The sequence below is a fragment of the Rutidosis leptorrhynchoides genome, chromosome 10 (assembly GCF_046630445.1).
Source record: "Rutidosis leptorrhynchoides isolate AG116_Rl617_1_P2 chromosome 10, CSIRO_AGI_Rlap_v1, whole genome shotgun sequence".
NCBI classification, from domain to species: Eukaryota; Viridiplantae; Streptophyta; class Magnoliopsida; order Asterales; family Asteraceae; genus Rutidosis; species Rutidosis leptorrhynchoides.
Genome location: NC_092342.1, coordinates 23,713,126 through 23,734,012, shown reverse-complemented (window position 1 = coordinate 23,734,012; position 20,887 = coordinate 23,713,126). Strand labels below are relative to the sequence as shown.

Below are 20,887 nucleotides of genomic sequence, written 5' to 3'. Positions count from 1 at the left end.
AAACCTTTATTGATAAAATAAAGGTTATGGTTGTTTTAAAAATGAATGCAGTCTTTGAAAAACGTCTCATATAGAGGTCAAAACCTCGCAACGAAATCAATTAATATGGAACGTTTATAATCAATATGAACGGGACATTTCAATGAGGACGTGGAATCTACCGATCATGCTATCGTTCTTTGCAAATATGCGTTTGAGGTTTGGGAAAGTATGTATCACTGGTGGGGTTTTGGGAATTTCCCATGCACTAGTGTTGACGAAGTGTTCAATGGTAATGATAGCAACATAAACGGTGAAAAAATAAAATCCTTATGGCAAGCCGTTAAGTGGGTATGTGGGTATTTAATATGGAAGAATAGAAACCAATAAGTATTCCACAACGAGACGCGTTCAAGAGATACACTTGTCAACGACATCCAAATTAAGAGCTTCGAATGGATATCTAAGAGATGTAAAAAAAACTTAACATCGAGCGGCATCAATGGTTGATAAACCCGGCTTCATATGGCAACTTTCGTTCGGGCTTTGGATAAAAGCAGTGACGATTCATAAATATAGGGCAGTACATATCGTGTTAATCTTTTTCGAATTCTAGCTGTAAATATTCGGGTTCCTGTGTGTAATGGAGGCATCCACAAATGCAATGTGTGTGTGTGTATATATATATATATATATATATATATATATATATATATATATATATATATATATATATATATATATATATATATAATTTTCTTGGCTTTGCAAAAAAAAAAAGTTGAACGTTTACACTCTACAGCCGATTCCACCGCTTCATCTCGTATTTCATTTGATGACTCGATCACATCAAATGGGGATAAGGAAAACATTTGAATATCTAGCTTTATAAAAAATATTCGTTTTTATATTTATCATCTTATAATTATTATGTATTTTTAAAAGTTTAGAAATGGGACTATTTAGTATATTGCGTGCATTACTCGCATTAATTTGTTGTGTTGATTGTTTGAATATATCTACTTAATTGTAATATCATCCTAAAAAATAAACAACTTATCACTTAATACTCAATGTCTCACTATCCAAAATTTCAGTGTCAGTGTGCTTAATGTTATTCAGAACACCTACATTGAAACTATTGATACAATAATCACTCGTGGTCTAAAAGATACTTGGATTGGATTGTTTAATAGTAATAATAATAAAATAATAATAATAATAATAATAATAATAATAATAATAATAATAATAATAATAATAATAATAATAATAATAATAATAATAATAATAATAATAATAATAATAATAAAGTCGTGGTTGAAATAATAGTGTTTTAGACCAGCATGTACGTTTATTAAAGTTGGCCATTTTTAGTCTTTTTATATATGCTCAACCACTTTTTAGTTTTGACCGTAATTTTTAGCAATTTTCAATGGCAATTTGCTAATTCCGTCACTATATAAATCCCACACCCTCATTGTTCATCTTCTCATATACCCCCTCTCTCATTTTTTCTTTTCAAAATAAAAAAAATACTTTTCTGTTTCATAATTAATATATTTTCGTACAATATACTTTTATATTAATATTTTCACAGAAGGTCGTTGAGTAATAATTCTTTGCCATTTTCGAGTAATCTAAAAACAAAAACAAAAAAACTTTATCCATTTATATTTTATTTTATCTTTATAAACAAAATAAAAGTGTAATTGAATTACCTTTCTACCCCGCTATTTTCACGTAAATTTGAGAAATTTGTTTATGTTTTGGATTTTATATATGAGGGTATTTTCGGAAAAAGTAGGAATGTCTATTTGCTGACTAGGGGGGACCTCATGCAAGTTACCATGAACCACTCACGTAGACAATTGCAGCCAATGAGTCCACGTAAGCGAAAAGAAATACATGAGACGTTTGACTTCTTAAAACCAACCAAGTTAGCCAAGCCAAACTTGAAGCCGATCCTTAAACGGGTTCCTCCTCGAGCCATGTATCCGATCAAGCCGTCAAAATCGGCTTACCCTCCACCGGCTCATAATAACTTGCTTCTAGCAGGGTATTTGGCTCATGAGTACTTAACCAAAGGCACATTATTCGGTGAGGTATATGATCCGGCTCGAGCTATGGCTCCAAAGGCTAACTTAGCCGATTTACAGACGATGAATGAAGGCAAGCCGAGTGGGAACAAGAGTATTGTTAAACCGCTCCCGATTTATAATCAAAGGTACATTGAAGTGTCTGAGGTGTTAAAAAACGGGCCGGCCCACATACCCGGCATTGTTAACCCGTCACAACTTGCTCGTTACTTGCATCTCCAAGAGAACAAATGAAATTTCGTAAGAAATTTAGTTTTATACTTTTTGATGAATGTAGTTGTTTTAATAGTAACTAGTGAAATGACCCGTGAAATCATGGGTTTATTTAAACGAAACAATTTAATGACATATTTTAGGTATTAAGTGAATGTAAATGATAAAGTCATTTGTTTTAATAAACCGTTTGACTAAGAAACTTGTCGTTGTTTTTACAAATATATAGAGACATTTATTTTCGCATACATATATAAGGTAATTAATTTCGTAAAAAGAATCCATATTTGAATATTAATAATATAATAGTTATAATTATAATTATTATATTAAAAGTAAATAATAATAATAAAGTTCGTTCAAAGTTGAGTATTTATATTTTAATAATAATAATAGTTATTAGTAATAATAAATGTCTTTTAAATTTTTTTAAAAATTAAAATTACAATTTAGAAGAGATTAATATTTTCTTTTATAAAAGATTTCATATATTTTTTTAATTAAATTAATATATAATTATGATATTATCATTATGAAAATTCAAAGGTAACTAGCATTAAAATAATATTATTTATAACATCATCAACATGGTCTAAAATTTTTTCTTTTTATTTTCTGATTTTCTTTTATAAAGGAAAAAGCTTATTTATGATGTAGAATCTATAAATAGATACTTTGAACATTGTGCGAACCCTACATTGTACGTACGTAATAAGTCAAAGATATTTTTACTTCAAATTTTAGGCCGTTTTTGAATAAAAAAGAACATGGGCTCAATAAATTTCCGAATACGTCTGCAGATAGCGAATCTAGGAATGGTAGTCATTAGTATAATTGGTTAAAAATTAAAAAAACTTTCTACTAGATAACTTATTTTAATGATCCCACTAAAAAAATTAACACTATCCAGTAGTGTCACTAGTAAAAATCCAAAAAAAAAATTCACTACATCGCATATTTTGGCACCCCTCTGCAGATATATAGTTTTGACATGCTATCTCATGTCCACATTTGTACTATGTACGTTCTTAATATCTATATTTATATGTCTATACGGTGAACGTAAAGGGTGTGTTTTCGCTGCTAAAAAAAAAGTCTACAAGTACTGATTTGCACCCATCAATGTGGGTTGTTTTTTTTTTTCCGTTCCTAAAATATGAATGGTAAAACATGTCATACATATACAAAGAACCAAACTTTAGATTATCATTCAACTAATTCCCCTTTGTGATCCTCTTGTTACCAAAATTCTCATTCTAAGTTGTTCATCTTCATACATCATCCGCTCCAATTTCCGATTCATCTGTTACAGATTTGGTGGATGATCTCGTTGACCCTTCACCTGAAGATTCCTCCTTTGATTTCCTACTACGTCGTGAAGACTTCTTTCTAATGTCTGTCTTTGAATCATCGTCCCCTGCGTTTTGGTCTTGGGAACGTCTTGATCCCCTGTGGTGTCTTCTTGTATGTCTACTTCTATTTGATGACGAGTCCTTATTTAAAGCCTCGGTGGCCATTGCATTATCCATTGAACGATGGCGGTTTTTAGTTGATCTCGGTAATAGTGGAAGGTCTTTAGATGTTTCCACACTTCGACTACTCCTATGACTTCTTTCATCTTTTCGAGCTCTCCTACGGGTTGAATCTGCAAAAAGATGATAAACGATGACGATTTAAAGATTTGGATCAATATATAATTATATAGTTAACTTTTGACCCCTATTGATATTGTTCTACAATCATACTTGTTCAATAGCTTTTATTCAAAAGTTGCAAAAAATAATTTTCAGTTCAACCAAAGGGCTTTTGGCTTAGCATGCGCAATATCAAGAGAACACATCAACTTTTAAGTTGTGAGTTCGAGTCAAGTCGTAGACAAAAAGAATGTGTGTGTTTGTTGTTCCAAAAAAAAAGGTCAACCAGACAGGTTTTAACCCCCCTCTCTCGACCCGTTACCCAACAATCACAAACTGTCACGTTTGGTTTGACCGATAATCAACAAATTACAACCAATATCATTGCATAAAGAACATCAACTACACGAACCTTCCGAAACCCAGTTGACGTCCGGAGTCTCTACCGTGGATCCAGTCGTGTCCAATGGTCCAGATTTACAGTCTTTTGATGCATCAAACCCCTTCATCTGCATCCCATTACAAAATTAAGCAAAAAAAAAAAAAAATTAATAATCATAAAACAAACAAAGAAAAGAAAAAGATACCCATCTTGGAGATTCGGCGGCTGCTCCATCGCAGCCAATATGCGATACATGCTTTACATCTGTGGGCTGCCCGATTATTATTTCTTGTTCTTTTTCATCCTCTGCGCCGAAAAACATCTCAACCGCGTTATTGATGAAAATATAAAATGTTGTACTACTAAAAATATGGAATCGAATAATTCAAGGGAGACTAACCAAAAATCTGCGAAGAGATATTTTTAATGCCTCTAATGATACCTTTAACTTTGGTGCCCATATCCGAAGCAGTTACCTTCTTTAATGGGGTCAACTTGACCCCAGAAAAGTGTTTGAAAACTTTTATAAATCTTGTTAGGTTGGAATGTTGGATTAGAGGATATAAAAGGGAGGGATGAAAAAGAGAAAGAATAGGAGGAAAATGGGAGTTTGTAGACATAAAAAAACTTCATGTTTGGTTTCATTTGCACCCATCCAAAATTAGTTGACTAAATTTAGAGGGAAAAACGAAATTAAAACGACTAACAAAGTGGACCAAATGAAATGCACAAAAATCCGAAAAAAAAAAACTCATTTATCTCATTGTTGAAGAAGACAAGTCATCATAGGATGATAAGAAATAATTAATTCATCCATCCATCATTCAAATTTTGATATAATCAAAATCTAAACTTGATATAGGCAAGTATCAATCTCTTGAAGTTGATTTGACTCCTTATCATATCAGGGGAATCAACAAGTGCTTATCAGCCAAAATAAATTTAATGTAACTCATAAAAACATAGATTCTGTTATAATTCAGTAGGCTTATAACTACCTTTAGTGGTTTGATTCTCGATGTTATAATTCAGTAGGCTTATAACTACCTTTAGTGGTTTGATTCTTGATGTTATAATTCAGTAGGCTTATAACTACCTTTAGTGATTTGATTCTTGATTTAGAATACTAATAATGAAGTGTAAGAACAAAGATGATAATGGAGAGAAAGAAAGAAACACTTTGTAAGTGTGAGAAATGGTGCAAGTTTAATGCTTGCATTCATGAGTATTTATAGCCTAAAATCTCAATATAAAAATACATACTTTGTGTACCAAAATTGACTATATGTATACACCAAAATTGACTATCCATATCTATATTATTATTATTATTATAACACTCCCCCTTGGATAGCAATTTTATTTTGTTGAAGATCAACTATAAATTACTGCCTCGTTAAAAACCTTGCTAAAGAAAACCCAGTGGGAAAAAACTTTAGCTAAGGGAAAAAGAGTGCAGCATGGAGTTGACTCCCCCTCAAGTAGACATCGCTTCAGCTGTTACATCTTTTGAACATGTCTCATGCCAATGTTATGAATGTGTGTTCTGAAAATAGCAGTTGGAAGTGCTTTCGTGAAAAGATCAGCAGAGTTTTTGCTAGATTGCACATATCTCATTTCAATCTGGTTGTCCTTAATGAGATTTTGAGTGTATGAGAAGAATCTAGGTGGTATGTGTTTTGTTCGGTCACTTTTGATATACCCTTCTTTCATCTGTGCTATGCAAGCTGCATTATCTTCATAGATAGTTGTTGGACTTTTATCGCGTTCTAGTCCACAAGAATCAGTAATGAGTTGTGTCATTGATCTCAACCAAAAACATTCTCGAGTAGCTTCATGTAATGCAATCACTTCGGCATGATTTGACGATGTAGCAACAAGTGTTTGTTTTTGAGAACGCCATGATATTGCAGTACCTCCATTTAGGAATACATATCCAGTTTGAGATTTAGCTTTATGTGGATCAGATAAATAACCTGCATCTGCATAACCAACCAAATCTTGTTTTGATTCGTTAGAATAAAATAATCCTAAATCAGTAGTTCCTCGAAGGTATCGAAATATGTGTTTGATCCCATTCCAGTGTCTTTTGGTAGGAGCAGAGCTGAACCTTGCCAACAAATTAACTGCAAAAGAAATGTCAGGTCTTGTACAATTTGTAAGATACATAAGAGCTCCAATTGCACTAAGATATGGTACTTCTGGTCCAAGAATGTCTTCTTGATCTTCACATGGACGAAATGGATCAGTTTCAACATTGAGTGATCTAACAACCATAGGAGTACTTAATGGTTTTGCCTTGTCCATATTGAAACGTTTCAAAATCTTTTCAGTATATGTTGTTTGATGTACAAGTAAACCATTAGGCATATGCTCAATTTGTAAACCAAGGCAATACTTGGTTTTTCCGAGATCTTTCATTTCAAATTCTTTCTTTAGAAGTTGAATGGCTTCATAGATCTCTTTATTTGTACCTATGATGTTAAGATCATCAACATAAACAGCTATGATCACATATCCGGATGTTGTTTTCTTAATGAAAACACAAGGGCAAGTAAGGTTATTTGTATACCCTTTGCTTATCAAGTAATCACTTAATCGAATACATTTCTTTGGGTTTTGCATTTGATGCTTCTGGTACCTTAAATCCTTCAGGTATCTTCATATATATATCACTATCAAGTGATCCATATAGGTAAGCAGTCACAACATCCATGAGATGCATTTCTAAATTTTTAGAAACTGCCAGACTGATTAAGTACCTAAAAGTAATTGCATCCATAACAGGGGAATAAGTTTCTTCATAATCAATTCCCGGTCTTTGAGAAAAACCTTGAGCTACAAGTCTAGCTTTATACCTTGTAACTTCATTTTTCTCATTTCTTTTTCGGACAAAAATCCATCTGTATCCTACAGGTTTCACATCTTTAGGAGTGAGAATGATGGATCCGAAAACTTTTCTTTTATTGAGTGATTCTAATTCAGCTCGTATTGCTTCTTTCCATTGAGCCCAATCATGTCTATTTTGACATTCAACCATAGATGTTGGTTCTGGATCATCATCATTATTCATGATGTCATATGCAACATTAAATGAAAATTTCTCATCAAGATTTTTCATTTCATTTCGGTTCCATAATATTTTTGAATATGCATAATTGATTGCAATTTCTGTATTGACATCATCAATCTCCTCTGCAGTAGGAGTACTGATTTGTGGTTCTTCTTGAACACTTTCTTTTACTTCATTATCAGCTGATTTTCTTTTTCGAGGATTTTTATCCTTTGAACCGATTGGTCTTCCACGTTTCTGACGTGGCAAAGATTCATGAGTGACGTTATTGCCAGCTTTTGGAATTTCAATTCGAGCTGGAGTATTTACTGCTGGTATATATGATTTTGTCACCGTTTTTGTATCTGTAAATGCATCAGGCAATTGATTTGCAAGTTCTTGTATATGCATTATCTTTTGAACTTCTGTCTCGCATTCTTTTGTGCGAGGATCAAGATACTTTAATTGAGGTTCACACCATGAAACATCATTTTCTTTATTTTTCATTTCTCCCCCTAATCTAGGGAACAATGTTTCATTAAAATGACAATCAGCAAAACGTGCTGTAAAAACGTCACCTGTCATAGGTTCAATATACCTTAATATTGAAGATGTTTCATATCCAACATATATTCCCAACCTCCTTTGAGGACCCATTTTTGTACGTTGTGGTGTCGCAATTGGAACATACACTGCACAACCAAATGTTCTAAGATGGGAAATATTTGGCTCTTGACCAAAAGCAAGTTGTAGGGGGGAATATTTATGACTTGCACTTGGTCTGATGCGAATCAATGCAGCAACATGTAAAATTGCATGACCCCATATAGATACAGGGAGTTTTGTTCTCATTATCAATGGTCTAGCGATTAACTGTAAACGTTTAATCAATGACTCGGCTAAACCATTTTGTGTATGCACATGAGCAACAGAATGTTCAACAACAATTCCTATAGACATGCAATAGTCATTAAATGCTTGAGATGTAAATTCACCAGCATTATCAAGTCTCACCCTTTTAATGGTGTAATCAGGAAAATGAGCTCTCAATTTAATAATTTGGGCAAGAAATTTTGCAAATGCCACATTACGGCTTGATAACAGACAAACATGAGACCATCTGCTAGATGCGTCTATTAGAACCATGAAATATCTAAATGGTCCACATGGTGGATGAATTGGTCCACATATATCACCTTGAATTCTTTCAAGAAACATTGGTGATTCTTTCTCAACCTTAAGTGGTGAGGGTCTAGTTATCAATTTTCCAAGAGAGCAAGATGTACATGGAACCATTGTATCATGATGGATTTTTCTATCCTTTAGTGGATGTCCATGAGTACATTCAATAATCCTTTTCATCATTGTTGATCCTGGATGGCCTAATCTGTTATGCCATAAACTGAATACACCAGGATCAATATATTTTTCGTTAACTACCATATGTATTTCTGGTACATTTATATGTGTATAATGTAATCCAGAACTAAGTCTTGGCAGTTTTTCAACCACATGACTCTTGTCAGTGATACTTAAATATTTCTCATTTTCTGTTGTCACTGACTGATAATCATACCCGTTAAGGTATATGTCGGAGAAACTCAATAAATTTCTGCTTGACTTGGGAGAAAATAAGGCATCATTTATTAAAAATTTTGTACCATTTGGTAGTATGAAATTTGCCTTTCCTATCCCTTTTATCAAGTTAGCAGGTCCTGATATTGTATGTATAGTTCCTTCCGTTGGTTTTAGATCAATAAAATATTTCTCGGATTTAAGTATAGTGTGTGTAGTTCCACTGTCTGCTATACAGAGATCTCCACCACTTGATTGATGTTGTATTCCAGCAAAATTCATATTGAACTTCATATATAAGAAATAAATAGTGAGTACATTAATATTACACAATATTTTAAACGCAAATAGATAGTACTGAAACATTTAGCAAACATAATGACAAAGACAGACGATATTAAATCGTTTATTTTTCGAAAGACACACAACTTAAACATTCAAGAAATCTTCATATAAATCAGATGGTTTCTCAGTGACTGTTGGATCGACGTTATCCACAAAGTTTACTTCCTTTTCTTTATCTTTCAGCGAATCCTGATACATCTTAACAAGATGTTTAGATGTTCGGCAAGTATTAGCCCAGTGGCCCATTCTACCACATCTGTAGCAAGATTCTTCAGAATTTTTAGAAGAATTTTCTTCAACATCTTGTTTAATGGGCTTGTTTTGTGGTTGATATTTATATTTTCGTGGATTACTATTTCTTTGACCACCACGGCCACGACCACGACCACGTCCACGCCCATTACCATTACCATAAGGATGGTTTCTACCATAGTTATGGCTTTTGGCATGATGATGGTGATGGTTATTATAACCACGACCTTGCCCGCGTCCTTGTCCCTGTTTATAATTATTTGCAGTATTTGCTTCAGGGATTGCAAGTGTACCAGTAGGACGGGATTGCTGATTTTTCATTAATAGCTCATCATTTTGCTCTGCAACTAAGAGATATGAATTAAGTTCAGGATATGTTTTGAACTTTAGCATTCTCAAATTTCTTTGCACTGTGATGTTTGCAGCATTCATTGTGGAGAAAGTTTTCTCCATCATGTCTGCATCACTAATTTCATGTCCACAGAATTTAAGTTGTGAACATGTATTATACAGAGCTGAGCTGTATTCATTTACTTTCTTAAAGTCTTGGAACCTTAATGTTCTCCATTGTTCCATTGCAGCTGGAAGTAAAATTTCTCTTTGATTATTGAATCTGCTTTTGAGACCTTCCCATAAAACATGGGGATCTTCTACAGTCACATAATTATTTTGTAAGCATTCATCAATATGTTGATGAATAAAGCAACATGCCGTAGCTTGTTCTTTTTCAGAACAAGTGTTGTTTTCATTTATGGTTTCAAGAATGCCCATTGATTTAAGATGCATTTTTACTTTTATAACCCATGGCATGTAGTTGTTTCCAGTTGATTCTAAAGGAGTAAATTTAAGCTTTTCCAGATTCGACATTTTCTATTATCAAAAATTAAAACAAACATCATGATAAATTAGAGTCAATTTATATTCATAAGTATATAAACATTAAACATAAATTTAATATAACATAAATGATAAGTAGGTGACAGTGTCGACCATGTGTAAGCAATCATAAATAAATGTTATATAACAAAAATATAAATATTAGTAAACATAAATGAAAATTTGGCGACAGTGTCGACCATATATTTTTTCAGGTGGTATAACCGACCTATATCATTCTGGTGGTATAACCGACCATATATCATTTTGGTGGTATAACCGACCATATATCATTTTGGTGGCAGAGCCAACCATATTTAGTATTAAGATTATCGTGCTGATAACGTGTTATAATTCAGTAGGCTTATAACTACCTTTAGTGGTTTGATTCTCGATGTTATAATTCAGTAGGCTTATAACTACCTTTAGTGGTTTGATTCTTGATGTTATAATTCAGTAGGCTTATAACTACCTTTAGTGATTTGATTCTTGATTTAGAATACTAATAATGAAGTGTAAGAACAAAGATGATAATGGAGAGAAAGAAAGAAACACTTTGTAAGTGTGAGAAATGGTGCAAGTTTAATGCTTGCATTCATGAGTATTTATAGCCTAAAATCTCAATATAAAAATACATACTTTGTGTACCAAAATTGACTATATGTATACACCAAAATTGACTATCCATATCTATATTATTATTATTATTATAACAGATTCTACAACAGTTGTTTCATCTAAAAAGATTAAAATATAATCAAGATCTCCATATTCATATACCCCAGACTAAAAATTCAGATCAGCCATCATACGTAATAAAATTCATAAAGAACTAATCAAGCAAAGAGAGGAATGGGGGATCAACAAGCATCTGTATAACTGCTCATCTAGCTATTTCATACCACAACATAACAGATAAACTTTTATGATTAAAAGTTACGAACATAAAAAAAATAGCAAGGATAATATGTTTATTTTTAAAGCAAACAACTACTCTTTCAAGTTTTAAAAAATTAAAATATGTCTCATTTCTTGTCTCCTCTTACATGTAACATTCGTAAATTTAGGACCTAATGTGCTAACATAACCATCCACATTGTTATATTTAGTAATATTCACGATTCCTTCATTAATTTAATCATCTAAAATTCTATAAAACATCTATAATAAGACATATGCATCTAAACAGGCAAGAAAATATAAATATATGATGAAATTACAATTGAGCTGAAATAAAATTAGTATCAATTGAGTGAAATTTAGATACATTGTTTTGATCAATAACATCAACAATAACCACAAGCTTTCCGTAACCTTAACCAGAGCAATTCTTCCGATCTCAACGTATCTTTTGAACGGCTACAAAAATCAAATCAAGCAATGATAAAAGAAACACACACATACGTATACGTACACGTACACGTACGTATAGAATGAGTGAAGTTAGAGTTAGGTTTTACCATTTCCAAAGAACTAGTTGAAGATCGCCGATAAAAAAAAAACAGCCGGCGGTAGTGACGGATTCAAAGAAGATGGGAGATACCCACACACTCAATCAATATCTATGCATCACACCTAATTGACTATTATATCCTTACTTACAATTTAAGGACAATAATAGAGGTTCAAGTCCCAAGATAAATTTAAGGACATAATTGTAAGTTTTATGGTAAAAAGTGTGTATGGATTAAAAACTGGTGTGTGAGTATCACCCCCAAAGAAGATACTCCGTAATAAAAGCTACGGTTAAACAATTGAGGAAGGTTTATACTATAATAGTTGGGGCAATATGCTTACAATGTTTTTTTCTTTTTTAATAACAAATATTATTAACACAAAGTATTCATTCAAAGATGAGAAGGCCGAACAAGAATACAATATGATATGGTTAGGTTTAAAACTAAAAATAAAGAAAACCTAACCGCTATCTAGAATCGAGTCAAACTCACAAGCTTTGAGTATTTTCATACATAACGCCTTACTCGTAACAACCAGCCGCATTCACTACCGTCTACCATGGTCATATTCTATATTTATACTCATATTTCATAAATACTTTAATAATTACTCAGTATTCATGTGAATTAATTTGCATTTAGAAAATTAAAAATATGATTAGTTTACATCCAGTCTTAAATGCTATATTTAACATTCTCTAGAATTATATTGACTACCGACAATAATTCATCGACGTTAATACTTTTAGCATTTTATAATTGCCGATTTGACATCTAAAACTGTCAACATGAACACAAATGAAATATTTAATTTCGTATAAAAAGAAAACGAACCGCTTCCACAATACTCATATTTGACTGCTAAGTACCTCTGCAATGGAAAAAATAGAATGACCAACCCACCTCTTTAATAACCTACATCTAGAACTACGTTATGATTAAAGCTTTAGGCTCCATAGACGAAACTATGTATCAGGTTTTGGGGAGAAGAGGATGTCACTCAATACCTCACAGAGCAGTGTTGTTAACGTTGTTAAAATCTCATTACTTACTTAGGTAGACTCCCAGCTATTTACCTAATATACTAAAGGGCGTACAAAAATTGGTCGTTATGCTCCCTAAAAGCCTTTCAAATAACAAATAAATTCAACAATCAAAATTTATATTTATACTCCCTAAATTTTAGGTAGTAAATATAACTTTTTAGGAGTATTTACATCTTTACCCCCTCAAATAGAGTCCTAAATGTAAGTGTAACTTTGAATTTAATATAATATCTAACAAATACATTCCACCCATTTTTTTAAACTGGATTTATCTTTTTTTCCCACCACGAGTTAGGTTTCTCTGTTATCATCATTCAACTCGAAATAATTTTATGAACATACTAAAGGACATGCAAAAATTGGTCGTTTTGCTCTCCAAAAGCCTTCCAAATAACAAATCAATTCAACAATCAAAATCAAAATTTAAACTCCTAAATTTTAGGGCGTAAATATAACATTTTAGGAGTATTTACATCTTTACCCCCTCAAACAGGGTCCTAAATGTAACTTTGAATTTAATATAATATCTAACAAATACATTTCACCCATTTTTTAATTTGGATTTATCTTTTTTTTTTCCCACCGCGAGTTAGGTTTCCGTTATCATCGTTCAACTCGAAATAATTTTACAAACATAACGCAACTAACTATATTCGAAACGAAGTTTTTTTTTTATTATTTTAACGAAAACATATACATATATTAAGTAAACAAACTCAACTTATTATTAAGAGTAGATTGCTACAGCAAACGATAATTTATGAGTTGGTAAAAGAAACGACCTAGATTTGAGTAGATTTGAGTCCTTCTTGCCCCCTTTTTTTCTTTTTGTTCTCAAATTTTTTTCTCAGTTCACGCTCAATATTAGTTTTATAAAAAAATATTAGAATGTTTCGCGGCAACGCGCGTACCAGAATTTTTCTAGTTAATTCATCATTAAGAGCATTAAGCCCAAATGGACGAATATCGTGGTGTTCTAACAATTGCTCTCGTCAGTCGATGTCAGATCCTCGTATGTGGCAACTCTACCCTTACTACACTCGCCTTTACTATATTTACTATACTTTGTAACATATCTCAATCAGCTAGAGCCATTTCTAGTTATCCCTTCCTTCACTTAACATGATTATGTCTTCTAATTCTAATCGGCACTGCATAGTTTGCTAGTTTGCTTCTACACAAAAGCGAAGATCTTCAATAGTCGATCAGGCTCGACACTGGGAGAAGCAGAATGAATATGTGATGCGAGTTCATTTCTCTCAACCATATCAGATTCAAGGGAGGGTCATCACCAATTAGGCCATGAGTTCGCTTTAAAGAGTGCATGGGCAGAAGCAATAATCCAATAATTCGTATAATTCCATTATTCGAGTTATTGTGTAATAAGATGTTATACGGTATAAATATTTAATTTACCATTATGATAAGTTTAATTAAGTTGAATAATAAATATCACCACCCATTGTTCTTTAATTACATTGTTATATGAGACTCACATGTATAATATCATTTTCACATAACAAATTTTTTTTATGTTAGTGATTTTAGTGTCATCTAACAGTAATTGAAATTTACTTGTAAGAAGAATTATCTAGTTATACTTAATAACGAGTTTGAAGAGTGTGAAGTGCACATACGTAAAAGTTGATTAGACACTCTCGTGAAAATAGCGGGGGTCAAAAGGGTTGCGCCCTCTTGTGAGTTTCAAAGGGCGGCGCCCCTTGCGGGGTCCAAGGGGCAGCTCTCTGATTGGGGTCCCGCTCCCAAGTGAGTGTGCAGGGGTCGAGGGGATGCCATCGCTCGCAGGGTTGTACCGCCAAAATATAACATAATTATGATTTCGGTTTTGGCATTTTTTTTTTCTTTCATATCAAACACAAACAGAATATACACGTTATCTCATACACTTTCAAGTGAATCTTCTTGCCTGAAATCAAATACAGTTCTTGTCTTATTCTAAATAGGAGTTCGTGATACCTGAAGTTTGTAGGGTCGAAATACTTAATTGAAAAAGTGATTTTACGATCCAAGAAGCAATCGGAGTATCAATTACAACTTTGTTTTCCTACATTTTAAAGGCAAAATAAATATACAATACACCAAAGGGCTCATAGCCCCGTTATAAGCATACTGTTGGTGTGTGAGTGAACTTTCTAAAAATGCTAATAAAAATATAATAAAATAAACAATACATTTTTAACAAAATAACTCGAAAAAATTGAGAATATTTGTCATTTTGCGGCTTAAAGGTTGATAAATTTTTTTTTTCCTTGAGTCACATGTATATTGTGTAAAAATATAGCTAAATATGAAAAGTGTTATCAGTTATCTTACAATTTCTTTATTTTTCTCCAATTTTTTTTATTTTAATCCATTTTTTTACATATTTTGTAAATACGATTACGATTATGATATCCGGGGAATATGATCAAGATAGAAAAATGCAGAATAACAAATCAAATCAAACTCATGCAAGAGAGTTATATGATCAATCAAAGGTCATCATTGAAACATTCGCGACTTTGTGAAATATCTTACAATTTTAATTAGAAGTTTGCCACTGTTATGATCATATGAGTCAAAGTAGATGGCTAACAATTTAATGCTTCCATAAAAGTCAAAGACAAATTTGCAAGTTGATATATGGTGACAATATTTTATACAGTAATCAAGTAATATAAATAAGTATTGAATGTAAGAATGAAGATCACACCATTTTTGAACACATACTTCAAGTACTTCTCCTCCTTTCATTTCTTACTCTTGCATTACTATAATATCTATAGTAAGTTTAAACCACTAAAGGTAGTTATAAGCCTACTGAATTATAACACGTTATCAGCACGAAGTGCTCCGTATAATCAAGGTTTATCTAAGCAAGCACAAGTCACTAATCAAAGTAATAATAATAATAATAAAAATTCTTTAACGATATCTTCTATTATTTATTAGTAAGGTAAATATTATTATCATCATAACTAACATTTATATTTATGTTATATATGGTCGGTTATACCGCCTGAATTATATTTCTGTAATCTAACTTTTATTAACTTCACTAACATTTATGTTTATGTTATATATGGTCGGTTATACCGCCTGAATTATATTTCTGTAATCTGACTATTATTAACTTCACTAACATTTATATTGATGTTATATATGGTCGGTTATACAGCCTGAATTATATTTATGTAATATAACTATTATTAACTTCACTAACATTTATATTTATGTTATCTAACATTTATGATTACTTATGCAATTAATCATTATTTATTTCATGCATACTAATGTTTATTCTTAATTAAATTTATTATTTATGCATAATATGTTTATTCTATCAATCTTCGTATTTATACTAAACGTATTTATACTAAATATATTTTATAGTAATCATATTTATACTAATAAAATTCTTTTATAAGAATTATTATTAATATAACTAGTACATAACAGTCGTTAACGTCAACTAACGATGTTACAACGGTCATATATACATAACGGTTGTTAACGTCAACTGACGACGTTACAACGACTATATTTTTTCAAATATAAAATAAACATCTTCGTTTTCACATTTTCACAAATCAATCTTCATTTTCTCAGATTATGTAACAACCCGAGTTTTTCCGTTAAAACTTCCGTTAAATACTTGACGATCGTTAGTTAAATCATACAATTTTCATACGCCAATTTTTTTTTTCCAGAATAGTTAACAGTGGCTACGTGAAACTATTTCGTATTTAAAGTAATTAAATGCGTACTTAATCCTTAGTGGATTACTTGAATTAATATGTTATATTAATTAGTGAACTTAATTCGGTTGACGAATTAAACTAGAAACGATACGATTAAAGTTAATCGCCTAGAAAACTTTTCAGTTAACGGAACTCAGAAAAACGATAGAATAATTATTCTTAATAATTATTGAACTTATGAAAGAAATTTAATTTATTATTTACTTAATGAATTAAACACGGTGATTTTGTTTCAACGACTAGTTAACGTTCCGAAGATTCGGTACGGTTAATGGCACTCGAAACGAACCACGCGCGAACGAGCTTTTACACAAAACAAGCCTGAGACCCGAGCCCGAGGCCACATGGACATGACCTCATACCTCATCATCCTTGGTCCCATGAGTAGCCAATGCATGTTGACTATTAGTTTAGGCCCATGTTTGTTGACTTTTGGTTGTTTAGGACACTAACTATATTCTCTTAATTTCTAAGTAACAAGAGAACATGTTCCATTCTATTTCCTATCATTCTTGCTCCATGATTGCAGCCCCATACACACCAAATAATCCCATACCTTCATCCCTACAATTCTACATCAAGTTTTGATCTCTTGTTTTTGCTTCTTTGATCAATATTGTTGCATGCATCGTTCTCTACGCGTTTGTATAAACGATTTTGTGATCAAAGGTATAAACACATAAACTCTAATCTCTAAAATCAGATTATTATTAAGGTTTCATGGATTAGGTTGTCTATTGCTCAAGTCTTGATGTTTGATGAATACTAGATGCGATAAATTGCTCGTCTTGATTGTTTTATGCGAAAACCGAATTTGTATTTGATGTGTACAGTAATTTTAATTTTTCAATTATATGATATTATATTATAATTAGATTCCTTGCAAAAAAACTATTAATTTTAGGCTTTGGATTCGCTTGATTTCATTTCCGGATGATCAAGTTATGGCCAATTGAAATTAACGTTGTGTTTTTGTGATTGATCAGAAATATGGGTTTGATAAAATACGAATTGGATTGTGAAATTTATATCATTAGATAGGTAATTTAAAAACACTCAGTTTACACTAGGATATCATGTCGTTTGCTTATGTAAAACCCGAGATATGCTTGAATTAGTGTAAAAGTAGTTTTATACAGCACTTGCATGAAAACGACCATGTATGATAAAATGTGTTAGCTTCTGTGATTAAAGCTTTGCATATTTGAAATCTAAACAAAAATTACTTCATCTTTCATGTAGATATCATAGGCTAATTGTATCTAGATCTTCGGCTAATCGCGTGCGAATGTGACTAGCGAAACTAGAATCGAATCTGTAAATTGCTCTCTGTTTTATACTCTGTGGATTGTGTTTATTGAATGAGCATGTAAGCTTATGGAATATGAATTTTAACATGATATGTGACTTATTATTAGTTTATGTCAATCTCTGAAATTTTATGCATTGGGCACAATAGGGCCATACTTTATGTAAATTCTTATTTGAGCTGAAAAACTGAATGTTCAATTTGCATGAATAAACTGTAGAAATTGGCTAAACCAAAATTTCTTGATTTTTGATATGTGTTAGTTTAACTTGTTTGTGAACTATGGCCACTGGTCTTGTATCGATTGCATGTTTCTAACTCCGGTTATAGCCAAAACGAAATCAGTGCGCGGTCAGAAACTGACTTGGCAAACCATAAATGTATCCCTTCTGATTCCTGACTTTTAATTATCGTATGAGACCCTGGCTGGACTTTTTGGAATCTATTTTGAGTATACTTATGATCTGGAGTTTTCCATGTTTACTTGAATTTTGTACTATGAGATAATATGCTAAGTTTGCTACATGTACATGAACTTTGTGCACAACGATAAACTAAAATTGTGAAATTGACCAATTATGATCTAAAACGTGTTGTTTGACTTAGGTTTGACATGTTGACCAACATTTGACATGAACCTACTGAGGTTGAATTTAGTTGACTACTTTGACCAAGTTTGACTTTCAGTTTGACTTCGGTTGACTTTGTTTGACTTGCATGAATTAGTTGACTGCATGTTGACTTCTACTTTGAAACGCGTCGATTCGAGCAATAAGACAACTTATACTATGAAACCACACTTGTTTAAGACATATTTATTGACCAACCTAAATACATATACTTAGGTTGCATTACTCGGCTATAAACCGTACAAGTAAATTGTCCACTTTTCAATCCGAGCTTTATTCAAAGGTGAGTCTACAGTCCCGCTTTTTACATGTTTTCAGGGATGAGAATACACGCTGTTATACTTATATTATCAAATGCTTTTTGTATTGACACGAGTACTATATCTGCATATTGAGTTTGTACACAAAGCCTCTAGCTTGAATACTTTAAATACCATCGGTGTAGGCACAATTTAGATGGACGGATCCGTTAGGTTGACAACCTCACCCGCTATAAAAACTGTGGTGCATTTACTTTGAACATAATACATTCGTACAAGTGTATAACATTTTTATGAGGTAAAGGCAGGTATAGTGGATTCTATACTTGGGTCATTGCTAGTATTCAGGTGCTCATAGATTATGCAAACGTTTCGCAACTTGGAGTTGTACTTGTAAAATCTCGTGGTCAAGGAAACTAAACTATATTTCTGATAACTGTTTTTCAGATACTATACAACGTTATTTAAAACTGTGGTTTACGAACAAATGAGATAAAACTTGACATGGTATTGTCTACGAATATTTGAAACTTGACATGGTATTGTCTACAAATGATTGAAACTTGACATGGTAGTGTCAACAAACTTTTGAAATGGGACACGGAGTTGTCTAACTTTTAACATTGAACCTTGATGGTCTTCCACTAATAACCATTTTTGAAATGTATTTCTTAAACATACTGTATTGTTTACCTAAAATCTGTAGATTCACTCAACATTGTTGTTGATCCGTTTTGCGTGTTTTATTCTCAGGTATTAATTGCTTCCGCTGTAGAATATTGCTGTTACGTAGAATACAGCCAAGCACTGGGACCAGAGTTAACATTCCATTAAAGGGATTTTTGACGGGGTGTTAAAGATGGTATCAGAGCTTTGGCTATAGGGAACTAGGATACATTAGTGTGTCTAATCGTAGGGCGCGTTAGTGAAGTCTAGTCTATAGCCGTGTGTCTTGGATGACTTTTATACACCATACATGCACTATTTGCTTCACAATACGACATGTAGGGCTACACATTACATCACGTACATATACACCCTATACCCATATGATATGGACTTGAACTAAACGTTATACTATGAATCACATACGTACACGCGATGCGAGATTTAACTAAATTAAGTTGATTACGCCATCTTGAACTTATGGAGTTATGTCGAATGGAAATGTGAGATAGCGTAATGTAATGACCGGGATTACATTACGATAAATCATATAGAAGTTTCGACATCGCAAAATAAGGAATTGAGAGCGAGTCAAGTAGGTTACTTGGATAAATACCGTTTAGAACATAAACCGTTTAATTTCAAATATGAGTAGAAATTTACACCGTACGATTTAATTGTTATTATAACCTATAAGGAGCGTGTAATCACGTCACAATTCGTCACTACCCGACACTGTCCGTCACCCCTGATTTCTACTTGGCACTACGAAGACACTTGTAACAACCCAACCCGTTAACCAACCAATAACGCAGAAGAACAAAAAATATTTTGCTGGTACAGCACATGGCGCGGCGCGCCATATGGCCGCGCGGCGCGCCAAAGTGGCCTGTCCAAAAAGTCATGAAATGCGAAAATGTTTGACCGCTTCCCGACGTATTTAGACAAAACGCTTTTAACCATACATTAATATATGTAGAACTAACTCGTTCCATTAATAAAATTAGTTTTACGAAGACCGGGCCCACATCGGCCGTTTTACGACTTTCGTACGAAAATACAAGTTTTCAACCACATGATTTGTAATACAAAATAAAGGTCGAGCATGGCGATTGGGGATACGCTACCCAATCCTAATCAATCCAAAAGCAAGCCTTCTAAAGCAACTACGCGAGTCCACTAGTCCCCGCTTACCCGAGCCCCCACATCCATGCAATCTATAAAAAAGTCAACAATGAGAGGGTAAGCTAACGCTTAGTGAATGATAACATACTACATACATATATATGTATAAAATGGACACGCCACAATAATAATCAATTAACGCATACCGGAGCGTCCAAATATAAGGC

At 32.7% G+C, this 20,887-nt stretch overlaps 1 protein-coding gene across 1 annotated transcript; it reads right to left on the bottom strand.

Annotated features, from left to right (window-relative positions):
• Positions 1-3,289: 3,289 nt before the first annotated feature.
• LOC139873556 (uncharacterized) lies at positions 3,290-4,869 on the bottom strand. The gene is made up of 4 exons (XM_071861478.1): positions 4,708-4,869; positions 4,513-4,613; positions 4,338-4,434; positions 3,290-3,936 (listed from the first exon to the last, which is right to left on the bottom strand). Exons 1-4 carry the CDS (start codon positions 4,766-4,768, stop codon positions 3,563-3,565), a joined length of 633 nt encoding a protein of 210 aa, XP_071717579.1. The 5' UTR covers positions 4,769-4,869; the 3' UTR covers positions 3,290-3,562.
• Positions 4,870-20,887: the final 16,018 nt, after the last annotated feature.

Coding starts and splice junctions, on each gene's coding strand:
- LOC139873556 (XM_071861478.1), bottom strand. CDS start 4,768: ATGGGCACCAAAGTTAAAGGTATCATTAGAGGCATTAAAAATATCTCT. Junction 4,614..4,707: donor TATCTCTTCGCAGATTTTTG/GTTAGTCTCCCT, acceptor TTTTCGGCGCAG/AGGATGAAAAAGAACAAGAA. Junction 4,435..4,512: donor CCGCCGAATCTCCAAGATGG/GTATCTTTTTCT, acceptor AATGGGATGCAG/ATGAAGGGGTTTGATGCATC.